At 37.9% G+C, this 20,288-nt stretch overlaps 1 protein-coding gene across 1 annotated transcript in view; it reads right to left on the reverse strand.

Annotated features, from left to right (window-relative positions):
- TDRD5 (tudor domain containing 5) overlaps positions 1 to 20,288 on the reverse strand; it is a 79,951-nt gene that overhangs the window by 49,891 nt on the left and 9,772 nt on the right. The window contains exons 4-5 of the mRNA XM_070384448.1: positions 4,737 to 4,820; positions 579 to 635 (exon numbers count right to left, since the gene is read on the reverse strand). Of these exons, the coding sequence (XP_070240549.1) occupies positions 579 to 635; positions 4,737 to 4,820 (141 nt within the window). The remainder of the gene's footprint in view (positions 1 to 578; positions 636 to 4,736; positions 4,821 to 20,288) is intronic.

Raw genomic sequence — 20,288 nt, forward strand, 5'->3', positions numbered from 1 at the left:
GGGTGAGCTAAATCTTGACTGCTTATTTTTTCTACTACATATTACTCCATTATCTCAATTTATTTATCCATTCTCCTATTGATAGACATTTAATTTACTCCCAGTTTTAAACCACGCTGCAATGTATGTGTCATATGTATGTCTTCATGTGCACCTTTAAGAGTTTCTCTAAAGTGCATCTATAGTAGTGGAACTCCAGAATTATCAGGGGTGCATTCTGTCAAGTAAAGTCATATTGCCAAAGAGGTTCTGTCCCACAAGCAGCGCATGAGGTATCCTATTTCTCCATATCCCCACTGACACTTGGTATTATCAAACATGAGAAACAAATTAACTCTTATACTAATTATATAAAAATAGTGGCAAAGATATTCTTTCTATGCGTAAATAAGTATTTATTAAAAATCTTATTCTTAACTCTTTGAGTAAAAAAGCAGCTACCAAAAGGCAAAACAAAATGTTTAAGTTCTAAAGCACAGACTTGGAGGATCCAAGGAGTAGCAACAAAATTTCCATCAAGCATGAGAAATATATGCAAGCCATAAAAAACCATGATTAGTGAAAAAGAGCTCACTCACCTCAAACTCTCTAAGCAATTTAGAAATAAGCAAACCCTCTGGAAACCTGGATACAACCTAATAAATAAAAAGTGAAATACAATATAAATAGACACAATGGGAATGCTCGGTGACAAAATATCAAAATAAGAAAGTATAAATTTACATAGCAACAAAGGCAAAAATAACATTATTATTAAGTGAATGAATTAAAAGGCACAGTAATTTTTAAAAATCAGCTTCTAGTTTTAAAAATAACAACTCAAAAAAGGCAGTGAATTCCAACATTTCCAGAGCTGAGAAATCATTCCTGCATAGAACAGCAGTGCCACGACTCCTCAGGAATTCCTAGAGTTCTTAGCTCAGCTAACATATTTAGCTTTAGCTCATGTAAAATAAATATTCTATGGCATAATTTCAAGCATTTTAAAGAGCAGAAAAGAAATACCATGGACACTACAGAAACACTGGAAAACACAGTTAAGCAAAGATACTGGCCATTGTTGTCCACATGCACACAAAAATATCTTTAATATGAAAATCAGGTCATTGCTTCTCTAGATTTTTCATATCATCTCGTAGACTTCTTTCCATACCAGTAAATATGGATCAACATGTTTACTAGTGAAACTCAACTGGCGACTGTGGGGCTCTTGGGCACAGAAGTCTTTCCACGTCCCCCATTTCTTGTAGGGAACAGACTCTGGCCTCCATGACCTTCCCTGAGTTCCAAAGAACAAATCTGAACAGTTGTCAATCCAGGAAGGGACAGGGTAGATGCAGAGTCAAGGGAGGAACAGTCAAGAAACAATAGTGCAGCCTTGAAACAGGGTCCTGCTTTCTTCTCAAGGGACATACATAACAATGTCTTTAAGCTCTTTATAGAATTAAAACTCTATTTCAGTTTTGTTGACTATGCCAAAGCTTTTGACTGTGTGGATCACAACTGTGGAAAATCAAGAGATGGGAATACCAGACCACCTGACCTGCCTCTTGAGAAACCTGTATGCAGGTCAGGAAGCAACAGTTAGAACTGGACATGGAACAACAGACTGGTTCCAAACAGGGAAAGGAGTTTTTTTCTTTTTTTTATGTTCCAATTAAAAGCTGTCTCTTTATTAAATACCCACAAAGTTCCAAACATTGTACAAAATGTTAAAACATTTATTCATACTCTTTTGAAGAAAAGTTGCCTGTTCTGCCACACTCATTTTTGCATGATGTTGACATTTTAGCTGTATATGTCAAGGCTGTATACTGTCACCCAGCTTATTTAACTTATATGCAGAGTATATCATGAGAAATGCCGGGCTGGATGAAGCACAAGCTGGAATCAAGACTGCCGGGAGAAATATCAATAACTTCAGATATGCAGATGACACCACCCTTATGGCAGAAAGTGCTAAAGAGCCTCTTGATGAAAGTGAAAAAGTTGGCTTAAAACTCAACATTCAGAAAACTAAGATTATAGCATCTGGGCCCATCAATTCATGGCACATATATGGGGAAACAGTGACAGACTTTATTTTGGGGGGCTCCAAAATCACTGCAGATGGGGACTGCAGCCATGAAATTAAAAGACGCTTACTCCTTGGAAGAAAAGTTATGACCAACCTAGACAGCATATTAAAAAGCAGAGTCATTACTTTGCCAACAAAAGTCTGTCTAGTCAAAGCTATGGTTTTTCCAGTAGTCATGTATATATGTGAGAGTTGGACTATAAAAAAATCTGAGTGCCGAAGAATTGTTGCTTTTGAACTGTGGTGTTGGAGAAGACTCTTGAGAGTCCCTTGGACTGCAAGGAGATCCAACCAGTCCATCCTAAAGGAAAGCAGTCCTGAATATTCACTGGAAGGACTGATGCTGAAGCCGAAACTCCAATACTTTGGCCATCTGATGCAAAGAACTGACGACTCATTTGAAAAGACCCTGATGCTGGGAAAGATTGAAGGCGGGAGAAGGGGATGACAGAGGTTGGAAGGCATCACCAACTCAATGGACATGAGTTTGGGTAAACTCTGGGAGTTGGTGATGGAGAGGGAGGCCTGGTGTGCTGCAGTCCATGGGGTTGCAGAGAGTCAGCCACGACTGAGCGAGTGAACTGAACTGAGAATTAAAATTCAATATATAGAAGGTGTCAGCATTCTTCATACCAGGAAAGACCACCTAAGCCAAACTAAAACAACTAGAGAAGCTCATTAAGATTAACCAAGATTAAAGGAAGAGCAGGACCTTCACACACCCCTATCTTATCAGCAACCCCACCCTTGAAGCACTGCCTTAAAACTCCTCACCAAACTCCCTGGGTTGGGACACGGTTTCCAAGGCAAAAGCCCACACTGTCTCCCTTTGCCTGGAAAAGCCATAAAGCTGTTCTTTTCTACTTCACCCAAAACTTTGATTTGGCACAGGTGTAGAGAGGCTGAGCTTTTGGCAACACTAGCTATAGTTTTTCAAATATTCAGTATAATTAAATTTATTTAATCAATTATTTATGGTTATTTCCTATCTCTCATCATCACAAATACCACATAATTATCTTCATATTTGCATTCTGCATACTTATACAAATATTTTTAGGATAAATTCCTAGGAGTGGACTTATTCTATCCCAGTAAGGTACAAAAAGCTTTCTGTTTTCCAAGACTTTTCCAGATACTATATATCTTATTAAAAATTCTAACTCAAGCTTCAGGAAAATATAAAGTAAAAACTATTTCAAAATCCTGTGACCCAGAGACAGTTATTTGTTGCATTTCAGAAAACATCTTTTCAGAAACCTTTCTATGCCCACACACACTCATATTATTCATGATTTTACATGAAAAGACAATACTAAACAAATTATTCTATAAATCCTGTTTTAAATGTCCAACAATATGTCAAGAAGATACTTCCTTGTAAGTTAATCAAGATAATATAGAAACTTTATGAGCTGCATGATACTCCCTAGTTGAGTGGATAATGTAAGCAATCCTTTTTCAATGAACACTTAAATTTTGTCTAATTTTTTGTTACCATAAAAAAAGTCATATTGGACATTCTTAAATTGTTGGACACTTAGTCTAATGTCGAAGCAAAACAACAGGGGCCTGAATGCACCAAGGTTTTTGCATTTCTAATAAAACCACAACAGCTGAAACAGAATAAAATAAGGCAGTAAAAGCTGTAATGGCACTCTGACCATTCAAATCACAATTAATAGCTCCCACCAAAATTTTGGGCTTCCCTCATGGCTCAGCTGGTAAAGAGTCCGCCTGCAATGCAGGAGACCCAGGCTTGATTCCTGGGTCAGGAAGATCCCCTGGAGCAGGAAATGGCAACCCACTCCAGTATCCTTGCCTGGAGAATCCCATGGACAGAAGAGCCTGGCAGGCTACAGTCTATGGGGTTGCAAGAGTCAGGCACCACTGAGCGACGCACACACCAAAATTTTAAGTTTACATACCCTTTGGCCCAATACATAACTGCTAAAGAGCTTTCACAAACTAATAAGGAAAAACAATAAATTAGGCCAAGGGCATGAACAGGCAATTCACATAAGAAACATAAATGGCTATGAAGCACACGAAAAGATGCTCAATGTAAAAATCAAGAGGTATTAAGTTGAAACAAGATGATTAGATAGTGTCATTTCATTGTCAGTGGGAATGTAAATTTGATCAAACCTCTTAGAGGGCAATTTAGCAATATTTATCAAAACCTAAAATATTCAATACCTTTGGCAACTCTACTTCTAGGTAAATGTTCAAGGACATTAACTGCAGTATTTTTTAATAGCCAAGACTAGAAATAACCCCAAATGTTAACTGATAACATTATACAAGTGAAATATGGTATATCAACACAATGGGATACCATGCAGTATTCAGAATAATATTTGACATACATACATATAAAACTGGTATTGGAAAGACCTTGAACTGCAAACAACGATTTAAGGGGAAGAAAAGAGAATTTATGGAGGAATTACAGTTTCTTAATAACTACATTTAAACTTTTAATTAATTCTTTTTTTATGATCTTAAAAGATTAGCCACTCCATTTGCAGTATATATTAAAAGATCAAGAATAAATATAAAACTAAAATACTTGTAAGCAAGTAAAATTAACCATAAATGATACCTAAATGTATGATCAATTATTCCTATCCATTTCCCAAATACAAAAAGTACTTACAAATTTTATCTTATGTTTTAGTTCTGGATTAATAGTCCCTCCAGGTCCAATTTGTGCAATAACTGATTTGAAGGTATTCTCCAACTATGAAAAAAGGGGGGGAAAAGTTCAAATTATAGTCAAAAAAATTTTTTTTAAGTCAAAGATAAATCTGAACAGTAAATAAAGGAAACATCTATCAAAGAAAACATGTTTCAACCAAATAGACTATTGTTATTAAGAAACACTGTAACATTTCATACTCTATAAAATATATTCAGAGTAGGTGGACTCATTATAAGACTAAACATTGACATTTCCCAGAATAATTAGCATTCTCCATATGTTTAGAATCTTCAAATACAAAATCCCACACTCTTACCCAGAAAAGATTCTTGTTACTAATTTTGTTTATAAAATTATTCAGTGTTTATTAAACACATTAATGCAGGGAAGAGATGGGATGAATGAAGGTCCCTGGGAGCCAGGGTAGTGGCGGAATGTCTCGCCCTAAAGAGCCGGAAGGTGAGCTCTTCCACTGTCACAAAAATAAAGGAGGAAAGGACCAGTACGGATTCAGAAAGGCTCTGTAAACGTAGGGTCAGGAGGTGGAGAGAGTCACCACCTGATAGCTTCAGCATTCCCTTTTTGAGTTCAGAAGCAAGGCCCACTCAACAGCATAAAAGGGAAGGGAGCTCAGATAGTCGAGAAAGTAGAAAAATAAAGCTGAGGAAATAATGGATGGTTATTTAAACTCATCAAGTAGGGAGTAAAGATAGGTGAGGCCTGAGTTAAGACAGTAGGGGTCAGAGGATTTTAGTAGAAAAAAGTCAATGGTATAGAGAGGTCCCAATGGGGTAAAAAAAAAAAAAAAGAAAGAAAAAAAGACACTGCATGGGAATAATTGAAAAAATAAGCTGGAAGCACAGGAGGCTAGGAGTAGACAGTATCATAGAGCATAACCAGACACCAAGGTCCAGTGAAGAGCCACGTAGTGGAGACCTGAAACAGAATGAAAGATCATGAAAAGAGAAAAAAAAAGAAAGACCATGAGTTATATATAAGCTGCTAAGTAAATGTAAAAAAAACACACATATACATATATATACACACACATGTTAGAAAAGACACAAAAGTATAAAGAAAACTACCTAAAATCCTATCACATAAACACAATCACTATTTGTTTTTTCCTTTTAAACTTTTATTTTTAAATATTTCTTCTTCTTATCTCTTGGCCTGCCATTACTTACAAGGTATATGAACTTATAAGGTTTCTTCATCTGAAAAATGAAGATAATCTCTGTCTCCTAAGGTTGAGAGGAAAGTGGGATCTGGGAAGGGGGGATTCCTAAGACTGTATAACTAGCTTTCACAAAATGCCTCAGCCTTTGGTCTTAGGTTTATATTTCTTCTGGAACTGTCATGAGATAATTCTCTAAAGCTCTTCCAGTGAACAATAAAAGAATCTAAAGATAACTGATTCTTCACATCTCAACATACTCCCACCATTTGAAGATTCAATACAACAACTTATTATCACCAAGTCAGGTATTTCAGGTGACAAAAAAGTGTCACCTTTGACAGCGTCATTCCTCTCAAGACACTTACAATTAAGTAGAGAAATGAGATAAATGCATAAACAGCTATAACCTTAAGGCTGACTCTGTGTGTGTGTGTGCGTGTGTGTATGTACTCAGTCCTGCTGGACTCTTATGACCCCATGGACTGTAGCCCACCAGGCTCTTCTGTTCATGGATTTCCTAGGCAAAAATACTGGAGTGGATTGGCCATCTCCTCCTCCAGGGGGTCTTCCCTACCCAGGAACCGAACCTGTGTCTCTTGCACTGGCTGACTGTTAGCGCCATTAAAGAAGTACAAGAATGCAGAAGAACATATTATACCAAGTCATACAGAAGGCTTCCTTTTAGGAAGGCCTTGAAGGATGGAGGATATTGTAGAAAAAGGTGGCAAGGTGGGTCAAGGAAGGTAAAGGAACTTGATAAACAAAGGAGAAAAGAATGCTACAGTTTGCCTGAAGGCATCAGAGAAGTAGTAGAAAACTGAAGAAAGCAGGCTGAAGCCATAGTGTGGCAACTCCTCAAATGCCAAGCTAAGGAGTTTTTCTTGGTGACATAGACAAAAACTGGTATCAGAGATTTTTAGCAAAGGAGAAATATTTTCAGAATTTTAATCTGGCAGCAGAAAATTAGACTGGTGCAGTGCATGACCAGTTAAAACACCATAACTCTCAGGGCAAGAGTTTTAACCAGGGTGCCAAGGGAGTAAGAAGAGAAGGAGGAGATAATCAAAAGAGGATTTCACAGAAACTAGGGAAGAATATAATAGGAAGGAACCGATGATTCTACAGGGATGAAAAAAAAGAGACCAGGGAAACAGCCTCAATGACCTCAAGTTTTATGCAGAAAACTAAAGGATCTTAAAACACAGAGGCAGATTTTTGATGGCTTTTAACCAATTCCAAGAGTTTGGGAAACTAGGAGAGAAGTAGCAGGACGGTGATTATAAGCATGAGTTCTCTCTATGGAGCGTGGCTTGTGACACAGTCAGCAAACTATGGCCCGTGGGTCAAAACTGGCTAAGAACTGTTTCAGCATTTTCAAACTGCTGGGAGGAAAAAAAAATTTAATTTTTGTGACACATGAAAATTTTATGACATTCAAATGTCAGTGTCCATAAATAAAGTTGTATTGGAACATGGCCATATTGACTCATTCATATAGCTTTTTAACTTATTTACTTTTAATTGGGCAATAATTGCTTTATAATATTGTGTTGGTTTCTGCCATATATCAACATGAATCAACTATAGGTAAACATATATATCCCTTCCCTCATGAACTTCCCTCCACCTCCCATACCATCCTACCCTTCTAGGTTATCACAGAACACTAGATTTGAGTCCCATGTCATTCAGCAAATTTCCACTGGCTATCTAATTTCACATACAGTAATGTGTATGTTTCAATGCTACTCTCTCAGTTCATTCCGCCCTCTCTGTATTCACAAGTCTGTTCTCTACGTCTGCATGTCCACTGCTGGTCTGCAGATAGGTGCGTCAGTACTGTCTCTCTAGATTTCACATATATGCATTAATATACAATATTTGTCTTTCTTTTTCTGGCTTATCCCTGTATAATAGGCTCTAGGTTCATCCACCTCATTAGAACTGAGTCAAATGGGTTCCTTTTTATGGCAGAGTAATATTCCATTGTGTATATGTACCACAACTTCTTTATCACTCATTCATATACTGTCTAAGGTTGCTATGAGGGCAGTGATTGGTAGTTATAATGCAGATCATTAGGCCCTAAAAGTTTCAAATACTACCTGGTCCTTTTGAGAAAGTATTTGCCAAGCTTGGGTTAAGATGTCAAAATGACAGACTCTTAGCTAAGAACAGAATGCATCTCAAGATAAGAAAAAAGAGTTTTTTTGCCTCAAGCTAGAAGACTAAATTCTGCTGACTTTATACTGAATGGGGTGAGGTAGATCTATTAAAGTCCAAGTAATCTTGGAAATATCTGTAAGGAGAGGTTAATAGTTACAATGTGCAAGGGCGGGGAGTTAAGAGTAGAGGTAGGGCTTCCCTGGTGGGTCACCGGTGAAGAGTTAGCCTGCCAGTGCAGGAGACACAGATTTGATCCCTCATCTGGGAGGACCCCACATGCTTCGTAGAAACTAAGCCTGCGGGCCACAACTATTGAGCCTGTACTCTAGAGCCTGGGAATGGCAGCTACTGAAGCCCACGAGCCCTAGAGCCCATGCTCAGCAACAAGAGAAGCCACCACAATGAGAAACCTGAGCATTGCAACAGGGAGTAGCCTCTGCTTGCTACAACTGGAGAAAAGCCTGTGCAGCCAAAAATAAATTTAAAAAAAGAGTGAGAGGCAATCAGTGATTAACATGAAGAAAGTAGTCAAGAGGGGACCCTGAATTCAACAATGCTTTAGTCTCAGATGCCTACACACCAAACAGAAAAAAATGGACAATAAATCAAGTGAACAAAGGATTATAAAAGGGGATAAAGATGGAAAATAACCCATTTTTATATTATATATATATATATATATATATATATATATTCAGATAGGAGCCTACAGGACCCAAGAAGAAGCAGAGAAGAGCTCTGAATAAAAGATACACTCCTCAGAAAAATGGACAAAGATATGAAAAGGCAATTGATTTAAAAAAAGTTAACATGAGCTAGCCAGTAACAGAATAAAAGTTCAACCTCTAATAAACAGATATTAATAGTCACATATGGTTATTTGCCTATCAAATTGGAATATTAGTTTTACAATAATGCTCATTTATTCACTCAACAAATATGTACTGAACACATACTACGCACTTCACATTGTACTCAGCACTGAATATACAGGGGTAAATAAACTAGGTATGATCACTGCCCTCATGGAACTTTCAGTCTAGTGATGAGAGACCACCAGTCATATAACTACATAATTACAATTATGATAAAGATTATGAAAAACCCACAGACTTGTCATAGAATACTATATAGCATCAAAGTGTCAAATACTTTGTCAAATATAGTGTCAAAGAATACTATACTTGAAAGTATTAGGAAAGCAATGGGAGATCTACCTTAGACAAGGGTTGGTAAGGAGGGAGAGGTCAGGGGACAGTGTTCGGATGAAGCATCAATTTATACTGAGTACTAGCAAAGGTACAAATTAAAGCAGCCCATTCACAAGCATCTTATGTGAATGTTAACTGAAACAAGTTTTATGGAGGACAATTAACTACACACATCATGAGTCATAAAAGTACACATTTCTTTAGATATAGTGATCAGTGGTGGTGGTTTAGTCACTAAGTTGTGTCCGACTCTTAGAATCCCGTGGATTGTAGCCTGCCAGACTCCTCTGTCCGTGGAATTCTCCGGGCAAGAATACTGGAGTGGGTTGCCATTTCCTTCTCCAAGATGCAGTGATTACTTATCTAGAATTTTATCCTATGGAGAAACTGAGGGCTTGTACAAATTTGAGTAAGATTTTCAACAATAGGTTATGTTTAATAGCAAAAATAGCAACATCCTAAATCCCCAAGTTAAAAAATTATGGCATATCCATACTGCCATTAAAAATTATGTTGTACTGCAATATTTAACAATGTGGAATATTCATAATTCATAATCCTGACTTTAAAAAGCAAGTCACAAACCTGGACCAGAATAATGCTAATTTTATTTTCTTTAAAAGAAAAAGTCAACGTTTCTGGATAGTAAAAGAATAGGTGATTTTCATTTTCTTCTGTGCTTTTCTGTATTGTAAATCTTTTGCAATCAATTTGTATTACTTTTGTAATAAGAAAGTTTTGTAAAATGTAAGACACCTGGGTGATATTTAGAAACTTGAGGGTGGAAGCATTTTGGAAAGAAGATGCATGAAGCTAAAAGCAGAAAGAACAGAAGTAACATCTTTAGAAGAATATATTGCAGACCGTTTGGCCATATGGTAAAACATTAATACATTTCTGATTAAGATCATAAAACTGGCACAGACACACACACACAGAAGTGATGCTTTCAACTGCTCAAATATTTGCTAAGTATCTCAACTGACTAAAAACTAGGTAAGTATGGAATCTGACTTGCCATACTAAAAATTTCATCTGAACTCATGGAAAAAATAGGCAGGGAAAAGCTACTCTATGTTGACCAGAAAATGTACGTTTCAGAGAACTACATAACTGTGTAACATATCCAGTTACTTGTTGAGGTTACTCTTTCGAGACAGTTGAGCCAGGTCACCAAGTAAAATTTTAAAAAGTTTCTTTTCTTAAATAAATTTTTAAAAAGCTTCTATTCTTATATACAACACCAATCACAGAATCTAAATCATGTAAAAACTATCAACTGTTTGAGTGCAAAAGTCAGTTGCAAACTAACACCCAGCCCTGATTTTCAATTCACTCAAGAGCAGAACTTTGTTTATAATTCCAGGTTTACCTACTTTAAATCCCATGTTGAATATTACAATGAAGTTTTTCTAAATGTGGGGTAGGACAGGGTACTGTGAAGTAAAATTATTTTAAGACAGGACAGGAAAATTAAACATAAAATCTCTCTCTGCGCATTTGAGCTATTACTCGCTTTAGTGTGTACTGTATGCCTGAATTATACATTAACTAGATTCCCTTAGAAGACACAGGAATGCCCACTTTGGAAAAAAAAAAAAAAAAAAAAAATTTCCTTCTGGCTCCAGCAAAGTAACTCCCTAGGAGACAACATTCCTTTCTCAATCCTCTAGGTGGTCACAACAACCCACTATTCACCTTGTTGGACTATGTAAACTTCGATGTATAATTCTTGGTCTCAAAAACTGATTTAACTGTGCCTTGACCTCTAACAAGTGGAACAGTCTTCAGAACTTTCTGAAAGACCTCCTCGTGGGTTATAATCCTCAGGTTGGCTCCAATAAAATTTCCCATTTCATTCTTAGATCAACTATTGATTCATTTTTTTTCACTGACAGTACTCTTGATTGTAAAGCTAGAGAACAAAGAAATACCGGATCCCTGTACTTGAACCAAACACTCTTTCAGTCAATAACCTATTAACTAACATCACTGTTAGCTGTGCTCTAGGCTTACACACTCAGGCAGAGAATTCTGAAGAGCTGGACTGGCTAGAGTATCTGAGGCTTCATTCACTAGAATGATAATGGCTAATCCATACTTTCCGATTCACATTTTCATGTCCCATCTAAACTTACCCTAAAGAGATCAAAATAAAGGAAATTGAATAGAATGTGGTAAAAAGATTATCCATGTCTTACAAAAATAGTTTAAATTATTCTAACCATTTGCTTTTGTGAAATAAAACAGGAAAATAGGAAAACATAGGATACTAATGAACAAGTTGGCCTGTTCCTCTTGCAGGTGAAAAAATGAAGAAACTCCAGTCCTCATTTTACAAAGGAGAAACTGATTTAATAACATTTTTTTCTTATAACAAAAATAATGTATGCTCACTAAAAAAAAACATAAAACAAAGATGATCAAAAAATTCTCAAATTAGCAAATTTGTTATAAGTGTATTTATTATTTTTCTATGAATATAAAAACACATACATATACTTGTTCTGAGGCAACACCTGGCGAATTTATAGATCTACAATTTTAAGGAATAGAAAGTTGTACTTTTTATAAATAGAATTATGTGGGATCTGATAATTATGTAGAGTCTATCCCACCAGGAAATTAAAATATATGATTTAGGAATTAAACCCTACTCCTTAGAAAAAGATTTAAATAGTTTTGGTGGCAAAAAGCTCCAACGAGAAGTGAAATGTTGTGATCAGGTTGCATCTATGAAGAATTCTTAGGGCTGCAAAACAAAGGATGAAACTCAAAGGAAAATAAATATAGGAGAAGTGTCTCTGTATCTAACTCTTCTCCTTGGAGCCACACCAGGCGCAAATGTCCTAAACTTGGCATGTCCTAGAGCCCGCGCTCTACAAGAGAAGCCACCTAGATTCCTAGCTGCAACCACAGAAGACCCCACAGAGCCTGTGTGCCAAGTCAAGAGTCCATATACCACAGCAAATCTTTTTAATAAAAGAGGAAGTGTCCAACAGTTAGTTCATTATAATCTTCTGAATTTCAAAGATAAAGACAGGCATTGACAAGCATATAGCAAGTTTACCTACAAAGGAAGATGAGTAGACTGGTGCGAGGTCTCTCCAGCACAGGAAATGCCAAGAAAAATAAGAGATCTAAAAAATGGGGAAGTCACTATGAAAGGAATGGAGTGAAAACTATCTTTTGGCAGTAGGACTATGAATAACTTTTTTAGGCTGAGTTTTCTGTATTAAAAAGTATCACTTGAACTAAAGTTATGACCCCCACCCTCCTGCCATAAACAACCTGAGTTACAGATGAGTTACAGATGTTAAATAACAGTGCACAACTGAGTGGAGAGCCCTAAGCTGCCCCACCTGGCAGCCTGGAGAATTTTCAGTCTGCAGCCCAGAAAGAGGTAATAGAAACATGAACTGAGGAGACAAATTCAAGTTTGGGAAGGACAAGCATGCTAATATATGGATAGGTATGGAGAAGAGGGACTGGCACAGACAGTGATAGCCCTGGAGATCTGTAGAGGGACCCCGAAGTTTCTGGATGACGAGTGATCTATACATAAGGCAGGGGAAGGGGATGTTCTCTGAAACTGGTGAAACAAACAAGAAGCAACAGGCCACACAACACCCAGAGCTCACATGGAGCTGAGAAAAATTAACTGTTCCCACTAAGGAAGTGGTCATGTATGGATATGAGAGTGGGACTATAAAGAAAGCTGTGCACCAAAGAATTGATGCTTTTGAACTGTGGTGTTGGAGAAGACTCTTGAGAGCCCCCTGGACTGCAAAGAGATCCAACCAGTGCATCCTAAAGGAAATCAGTCCTGAATATTCATTGGAAGGACTGATGCTGAAGCTCAGGCTCCAATACTTTGGCAAAGAACTGACTCATTGGAAAAGACCCTGATGCTATGAAAGACTGAAGGCGGGAGGAGAAGAGGATGACAGAGGATGAGACAGTTGGATGGCCTCACTGACTGGATGGACATGAGTTTGAGTAAGCTCCAGGAGTTGGTGATGGACAGGGAAGTCTGGCATGCTGCAGTCCATGGGGTTGCAGAGTCAGACATGACTGAGCAATTGAACTGAACTGACTAAGGCAGAATGGAAGGACCTCCTCTTAACACATCCAGATGACTCCTCATAAAGGAACTACCTCAGTGGTGGAGCCAAATTAGCCCTAGACTGAAGGTTTTCTTTGGACTAGAAGTCTTAGTCTACTAAGGGTTCCATAGCAAAATAACAGACATTAGGTGGCTGCAAACAACAGAAATTCATTTCCTCACAATTCTTGAGGCTGGAAGCCCAAGATCAGGCTTCTATCTGAAAAATAAAATTGTTCCTGTTGTTTAGTTGCTCAGCCACGTCCAACTCTTTGCAACCCCACAGACTAGCCTATTCCTCTACAGGCTCCTCTGCCCATGGGATTCTCCAGGCAAGAATACAAGAGTGGATTGTCATTTCCTTCTCCAGGGGATCTTCCAGACCTAGGGATCAATCCTGTCTCCTGCACTGGCAGATAGGTTCTTTACCGCTGAGCCACAAGGGATAAAATATTGCTTGCCATATCAGTAAATAAAGTATGTTGCAGTCATCAGCAATTTGCAGCCACCCCCAACATGAATCCTAAGGGAGAAATAAGGAATGCCCACCATCTAGCAGCCATCAGAACACAGCTACACTCGACAGTACAGCCCAAGAAAACACAGAACACTGGGCCCAGATAGCTGAGGTACGTATCAAAGGAATGATTTCAGTGAGCCCAGACTCTTGAATCTTCCCCTATGCAGAAAGATCCTAACTAAATTCCATAATTTGAGCTATCTAGTTTTCTTTTATTAACAGTAGCCTTTTGTTCCAACTACCTGGTATTATTATAAAAACTCCTATATATCCTTCCAGTCCCCCACCCTGCACCTTCCTCTTCAGAAGTTTCCTCGGCATTTATCTGAAAGGCTGTCTCCTGGGCTTGAAATACTAAGAATGTCCGCTGAATAAAACATAACTCTCAGCTCTTGGGTTGTGCATTTTTTCAGTTGACACAGCACAGTTGGATCCTGGCAAGGATTCTCTTTCTGACTTGCAGATGGCTGACTTCTTGCTGTATGCTCCCACAGCCTTTCCTTGTTCTATGCACATGGAGAAGGACAGCAAGCTCTCTGGTTTCTCTTCTTACAAGGGCACTTAACCCTGTCATGAGGGTTCCACCCTCACAACTTCATCTAAACCTAATTGCTGCTCAAAGGCTCCATCTCCAAATACTAACACATTAGGGGTTAGGGCTTCAACATATAAATTTTAAGAGAACAAAATTCAATGGATAGTAAACCCTCTAACCTAACCATAACCCTCAAGGGCTCAGTAGTATCTGACTCTTTGCAACCCCAAAGACTGTAGCACACTAGGTTCCTCTGTCTGTGGAATTTTCCAGGCAAGAATACTGGAGTGGGTTGCCACTTCCTACTCTTGGGGATCTTCCTGACCTAGGGATCAAACCCACGTCTCTTGCATCTCTTGCATTGGCAGGCAGATTCTTTACCAACTGTGCCACCCAGGAAGCCCCAGTACTTGCCCTAACAAGTCTTAAAAGCAAAACTCAAAATAATCAATTGAGTCCAAGTAAATTAACTGAGTGAAGCTCAACAATGAAAAATTCATAATGTCTAGCAGCTAATCAAAGTCGCCAGCCATGCAAGGAGGTAGGAGAATATGACCACATCAAAAAGGAAAACGGGATTCCCTGGCAGTCCAGCAGTTAGCGCTCCACGCTTCCACTGCAGAGGGCATACATTCGATCCTTGGTCAGGGAACTAGGATCCCACATGCTGTAGTGCATCCAAAAAAAATGGTTACATATATAAGTAAAGTATGAACAGAATAAATAGATAAAGGATATAAAAATGATCTAAGTGGAATATGCAGAAATGAAAAATCTAAAATGAAAAATAATCTGAATGGGATTAAATGCAACAGAAGATCACTGTTATCAAAATAAATACTTTAAAGCAAAACAAAAATGTGTTAAGGAGCATATAACATATATACAATTAAAATGTATAACAGCACAAAAGATGGGAAAAGTGAAATGTAAATCTATTGTTCTAAAGTTCTTAATCTACATGAAATAGTATAATATTACACGAGGACCAACTCTGATAAATTAAAATATATGTTGAAAGCCCTAAAGCATCCACATCCACTAAAAATGTTTTTTAAAGAGTTACAACTAATAAACAAATAACAGCAATAAAATAGAATCATAAAAAATAGTTAATTGGGAACAAGGTAAGAATGTCCTCTCTCACCGGTGCTACTCAACACTGTTTTAGGAGGAAATGGAAAGCACAGCTGACACCTGAACAACATGAATCTGAACTGCACGGATTCACTTACAGATTTGTTTCAACAGTATATAAAAGTATGGAGATGTATGAAAATTTGAATAAACTTGTAGGTGAACTGTGCAGCCCAGAAATATTCAAAAAAATTTAAAAACATATGTCATGAACGTATAAAATACATGCAGATACTGGTCTATCCGTACACAGGCATAAGATGAGTGACATTTAAGATAAAATTAACAATGTGTCCATTTTCTTACTGTTTTATAACTGTACTTTCAAAGAATTATATTAGTGTGCAATATACCTTTCCTAATTGGAGAAACTGCTCATCAGCCTATAGCTACAGATAAGTGGTTTTTTAAAAAATGTAACAATGTTCCCAAAACTGTATTATGAATGTAACTATAATGCTGTATGTCATAAAAATTTTATGACAAGTCATAGTGTTGTGTATAGGCTAGGCAACCATGAAGCAGTCATATCAATTACTTTAGGCTATCATAAAACAATCATATTGCTGCTTCTACAATATCAATGTATGAATCACTGTACCTATAATTAACATTAATTTGTTTCACATTATCTTTTCATTTTTGACATTTAGTGTTAATAATATATATAATACATACAGTGTTTTGTATCATGTAAGACATTATTGATATAAGTACTGACAGATGATTCATCCTATAAACAATGTAAACTTATGATATTGATAAATATAGTAGAGTTCTGTAAATATATTTTTTTATGCTTTTCTTTGAAACTTTTTTCTCTAGCTTCCTGTATCATAAGTATGTGCTTAGTTGCTCAGTTGTATCCGACTCTTTGAGACCCCCTGGACTATATCCTGCCAGGTTCCTCTGTCCAGGGGATTGTTCAGGCAAGAATACTGGAGTGGGTGGCCATGCCCTCCTCCAGGGATCTTCCCAACTCAGGGATCGAACCCAGGTCTCCTGCATTGCAGGCAGATTCTTTGCCGTTGGAGCCACCAGGGAAGCCCTGTATCATAAGTATACAGTATATAATAACATTTAATATACAAAACATGTTAATCAACTGTTTATATTATCAGACTTCTGGTCAACAGTAGGCTATTAGGAGTTGTTTTGGGGGAGTCAAAAGATATATGCAGATTTTTGACTGTGCAAGGGGTGGGTGCCCACAATCCCCACAGTATTCAACAAGGGTCAACTGTATAATAATTCAGAAGGAAGAAATATAACTATCTCTGCTTGAAGATGACATATTTGTCTATACAGAAACCCCGAAGAATCAACCAAAAAAAACTAGAATGAATATGCAATGATAGCAATGTTGCAGAATACAACATTAATAAGACAAAGGCTAATCACTTTCTTATATACCAGCAAGGAAGAAGTGGAACTCAAAAGTAAAAACACATGACCATTTAAGTCAGTGCACCCAAAATGAAATACTTTGGTATAAATCTAACAAATTGTATGAAGAATAATTCAAAACTCTGATGAAAGATATCAAAGAGCTATTAATACTACTAAACAAACGGAGGAGTATTCCATGTTCATGGATAGGAAGACTTAATGTCATCAAGAGGTCAGTTCTTCCCAACTTGATCTACAGATTCAATACAACCCCAATCAAAATCCCAGCAAGCTTTTTCAGGGATATCAACAAACTGATTCTAGAATTTATATGGAGAGACAAAAGACCCAGGATAAGTAACTCAATATTGAAGGAGAAGAACAAATTTGGAGGACTGGAGTTTCCTGGTGGTACAGTGGCTAAGACACCACACTCCCAATGCAGGGGGCCCAGGGTCAGTGCCTGGTTGGGGAACAACAAGACCCTACCTGCCAAAACTAAGAGTTCTTATGCCACAACTAAAGAGTTTGTATCAAAAGAATCTGTATGCCAAAACTTAAAAAAGAAAAAGATCCCACCTGCCATAAACAGAAGACCCCACATGCCACAAGAAGGAATGAAGATCCTGAGTGCTGCAGCTAAGACCCAGCCAAATAAAAATAAATATTTTTTAAAAATTGGAGGACTGACATTATCTGACTTCAAGACTTACTATAAAGGTATAGTAATCAAGATAGCTTGGTAATGGCAAAAGAATAGACCAACAGACCAATGGAACAGAACAAAGAATGCTGAAATAGATCCACAAAAATACAACCAACTCATCTTCGACAAAGAGAAAAAGCAATACAATGGAGTGAAGAGAATCTTCAACAATGGTGCTGGAACAACTGGACAGCCACATGCAAAAAAACTGACTGGAGAGAGACCTTACATCTTTCACAAAAATTAACCTAATGTGGATCAGAGAGACCTAAGTGTAAAATACAGACTGTTAAAATTCCTGCTGCTAAGTTGCTAAGTTGCTTCAGTCGTGTCCGACTCTGTGCGGCCCCATAGACGGCAGCCCACCAGGCTCCCCTGTCCCTGGGATTCTCCAGGCAAGAACACTGGAGTGGGTTGCCATTTCCTTCTCCAAAGCATGAAAGTGAAAAGTCAAAGTGAAGTTGCTTAGTCGTGTCCAACTCTTAGCGACCCCATGGACTGCAGCCCACCAGGCTCCTCTGTCCACGGGATTTTCCAGGCAAGAGTACTGGAGTGGGGTGCCATTGCTTTTCCTAGACAATAACATTAGAGAACATCAAGATGACCTTGGGTATGACAATGACTTTTTAGATACAACACCAAAGATATGATCTATTAAAAAAAATAACTGACAAGCTGGACTTCATTAAAATAAAAAGCTTCTGCTCTAAGACAGAATATAAAGACAGTGAAAAGAAAAGTCACAAACTGCAAAAAAAAAAAAAAAAAAAGAAATTACGAAAGATATATCTGATAAAGACTTGTCAAACAAAATATACAAAGAACCATTAAAACTCAACAATAAGAAAACAACCTAATTAAAAACAGGGCAAAATATCTGAACAGACATTTCACAACAGAAGATATACAGATAGCAAAGTAAGCATATTAAAAGATGTTCAACATGATGTCATTAGAGAAATGTAAATTAAAACAACAGTGAGGTATCACCACACAGCTAGTGTATATCAGTTGTTCAGTCGTGTCCAACTCTTTGCAATCCCATGGACTGCAGGCCACCAGGCTCCTCTGTCCATGGGATTCTCCAGGGAAGAATACTGGAGTGGGTCGCCATTTCCTCCTCCAATACAGCTAGTAGAATGATCAAAATCCAAAACACTGACAACACCAAATGCTGATGGGGATGTGGAGCAACAGGAACTCTCACACTGGTGGGAATGCAAGATGATATAGCCACTTCGGAAGACAGTTTGGCAGTTCCTTGCAAAACTAAACTAAACTCTCATCATATAATCAAGCCATCAGGCTCTTTGGTATTAACTCAAAGGAGCTGAAAATTTATGTCTACACACAAAACTGCACACAGACTGTTTACAGCAGCTTTATTCGTAACCAAAACCTGAAAGCAAACCAGATGTCCTTCGGGAGGCAAACGGATAAACTGCAATATATGCACACAATGGACTACTACTCAGCACTAAAGTGAAATGAGCTAAGAGGTCATGAAAACACACAGAGAAACTTTAAATGCATATCATTAAACGAAAGAAAGCAATATAAAAAGGCAACATACTGTATGATTCCAACTATATTACATTCTGGAAAAGGCGGGACTATAGAAACAGTAAAAAGATTGGTGGTTGCTATGGGCTAGAAAGGAGGAAGAGAAGAGCTGATAGAGCACAGAGAATGTGAGGGGCAGTGGAACTATATACTGTGATATTACAATGGTAGATATATGTCATTACACATGTCAAAATCCACAGAATTTACAGTATCAGGAGTGAACCCTAATGTAAACTATAGACTTTGGGTGATTATTATGTGTCAGTAAGGTTCAACTGTAACAAAGGTATCACTCTGCTGCAGGATGCTCATGGTATAGTGAGAGACGCCGCCTGAACGTAGGGGCAGTGAAAATATGGAGACTCCATATGCAGAGACATTACTTTGCCAACAAAAGTTCATCTAGTCAAGGCTATGGTTTTTCCTGTGGTCATGTATGGATGTGAGAGTTGGACTGTGAAGAAGGCTGAGCGCCGAAGAATTGATACTTTTGAACTGTGGTGTTGGAGAAGACTCTTGAGAGTCCCTTGGACTTCAAGGAGATCCAACCAGTCCATTCTGAAGGAGATCAGCCCTGGGATTTCTTTGGAAGGAATGATGCTACAGCTGAAACTCCAGTCCTTTGGCCACCTCATGCGAAGAGTTGACTCATTCATTGGAAAAGACTCTGATGCTGGGAGGGATTGGGGGCAGGAGAAGGGGACGACAGAGGATGAGATGGCTGGATGGCATCACTGACTCGTTGGATGTGAGTCTGAGTGAACTCCAGGAGTTGATGATGGACAGGGAGGCCCGGCGTGCTGCGATTCATGGGGTCGCAAAGAGTTGGACACGACTGAGTGACTGATCTGATCTGATGTATTTTCTGCTCAAGTTTGCTGAGAACTTAAAACTGCTCTACAATTTTTACTTTTAAAAATTAATCCAGAAGAAAGAATAGGGAAAAACCTGCAAAAATCAGATTTAAAACACAAAAATCAGATTTAAATCAC

The sequence above is a fragment of the Bos mutus genome, chromosome 16, assembly GCF_027580195.1.
Source record: "Bos mutus isolate GX-2022 chromosome 16, NWIPB_WYAK_1.1, whole genome shotgun sequence".
In the NCBI taxonomy this organism is placed as follows: Eukaryota; Metazoa; Chordata; class Mammalia; order Artiodactyla; family Bovidae; genus Bos; species Bos mutus.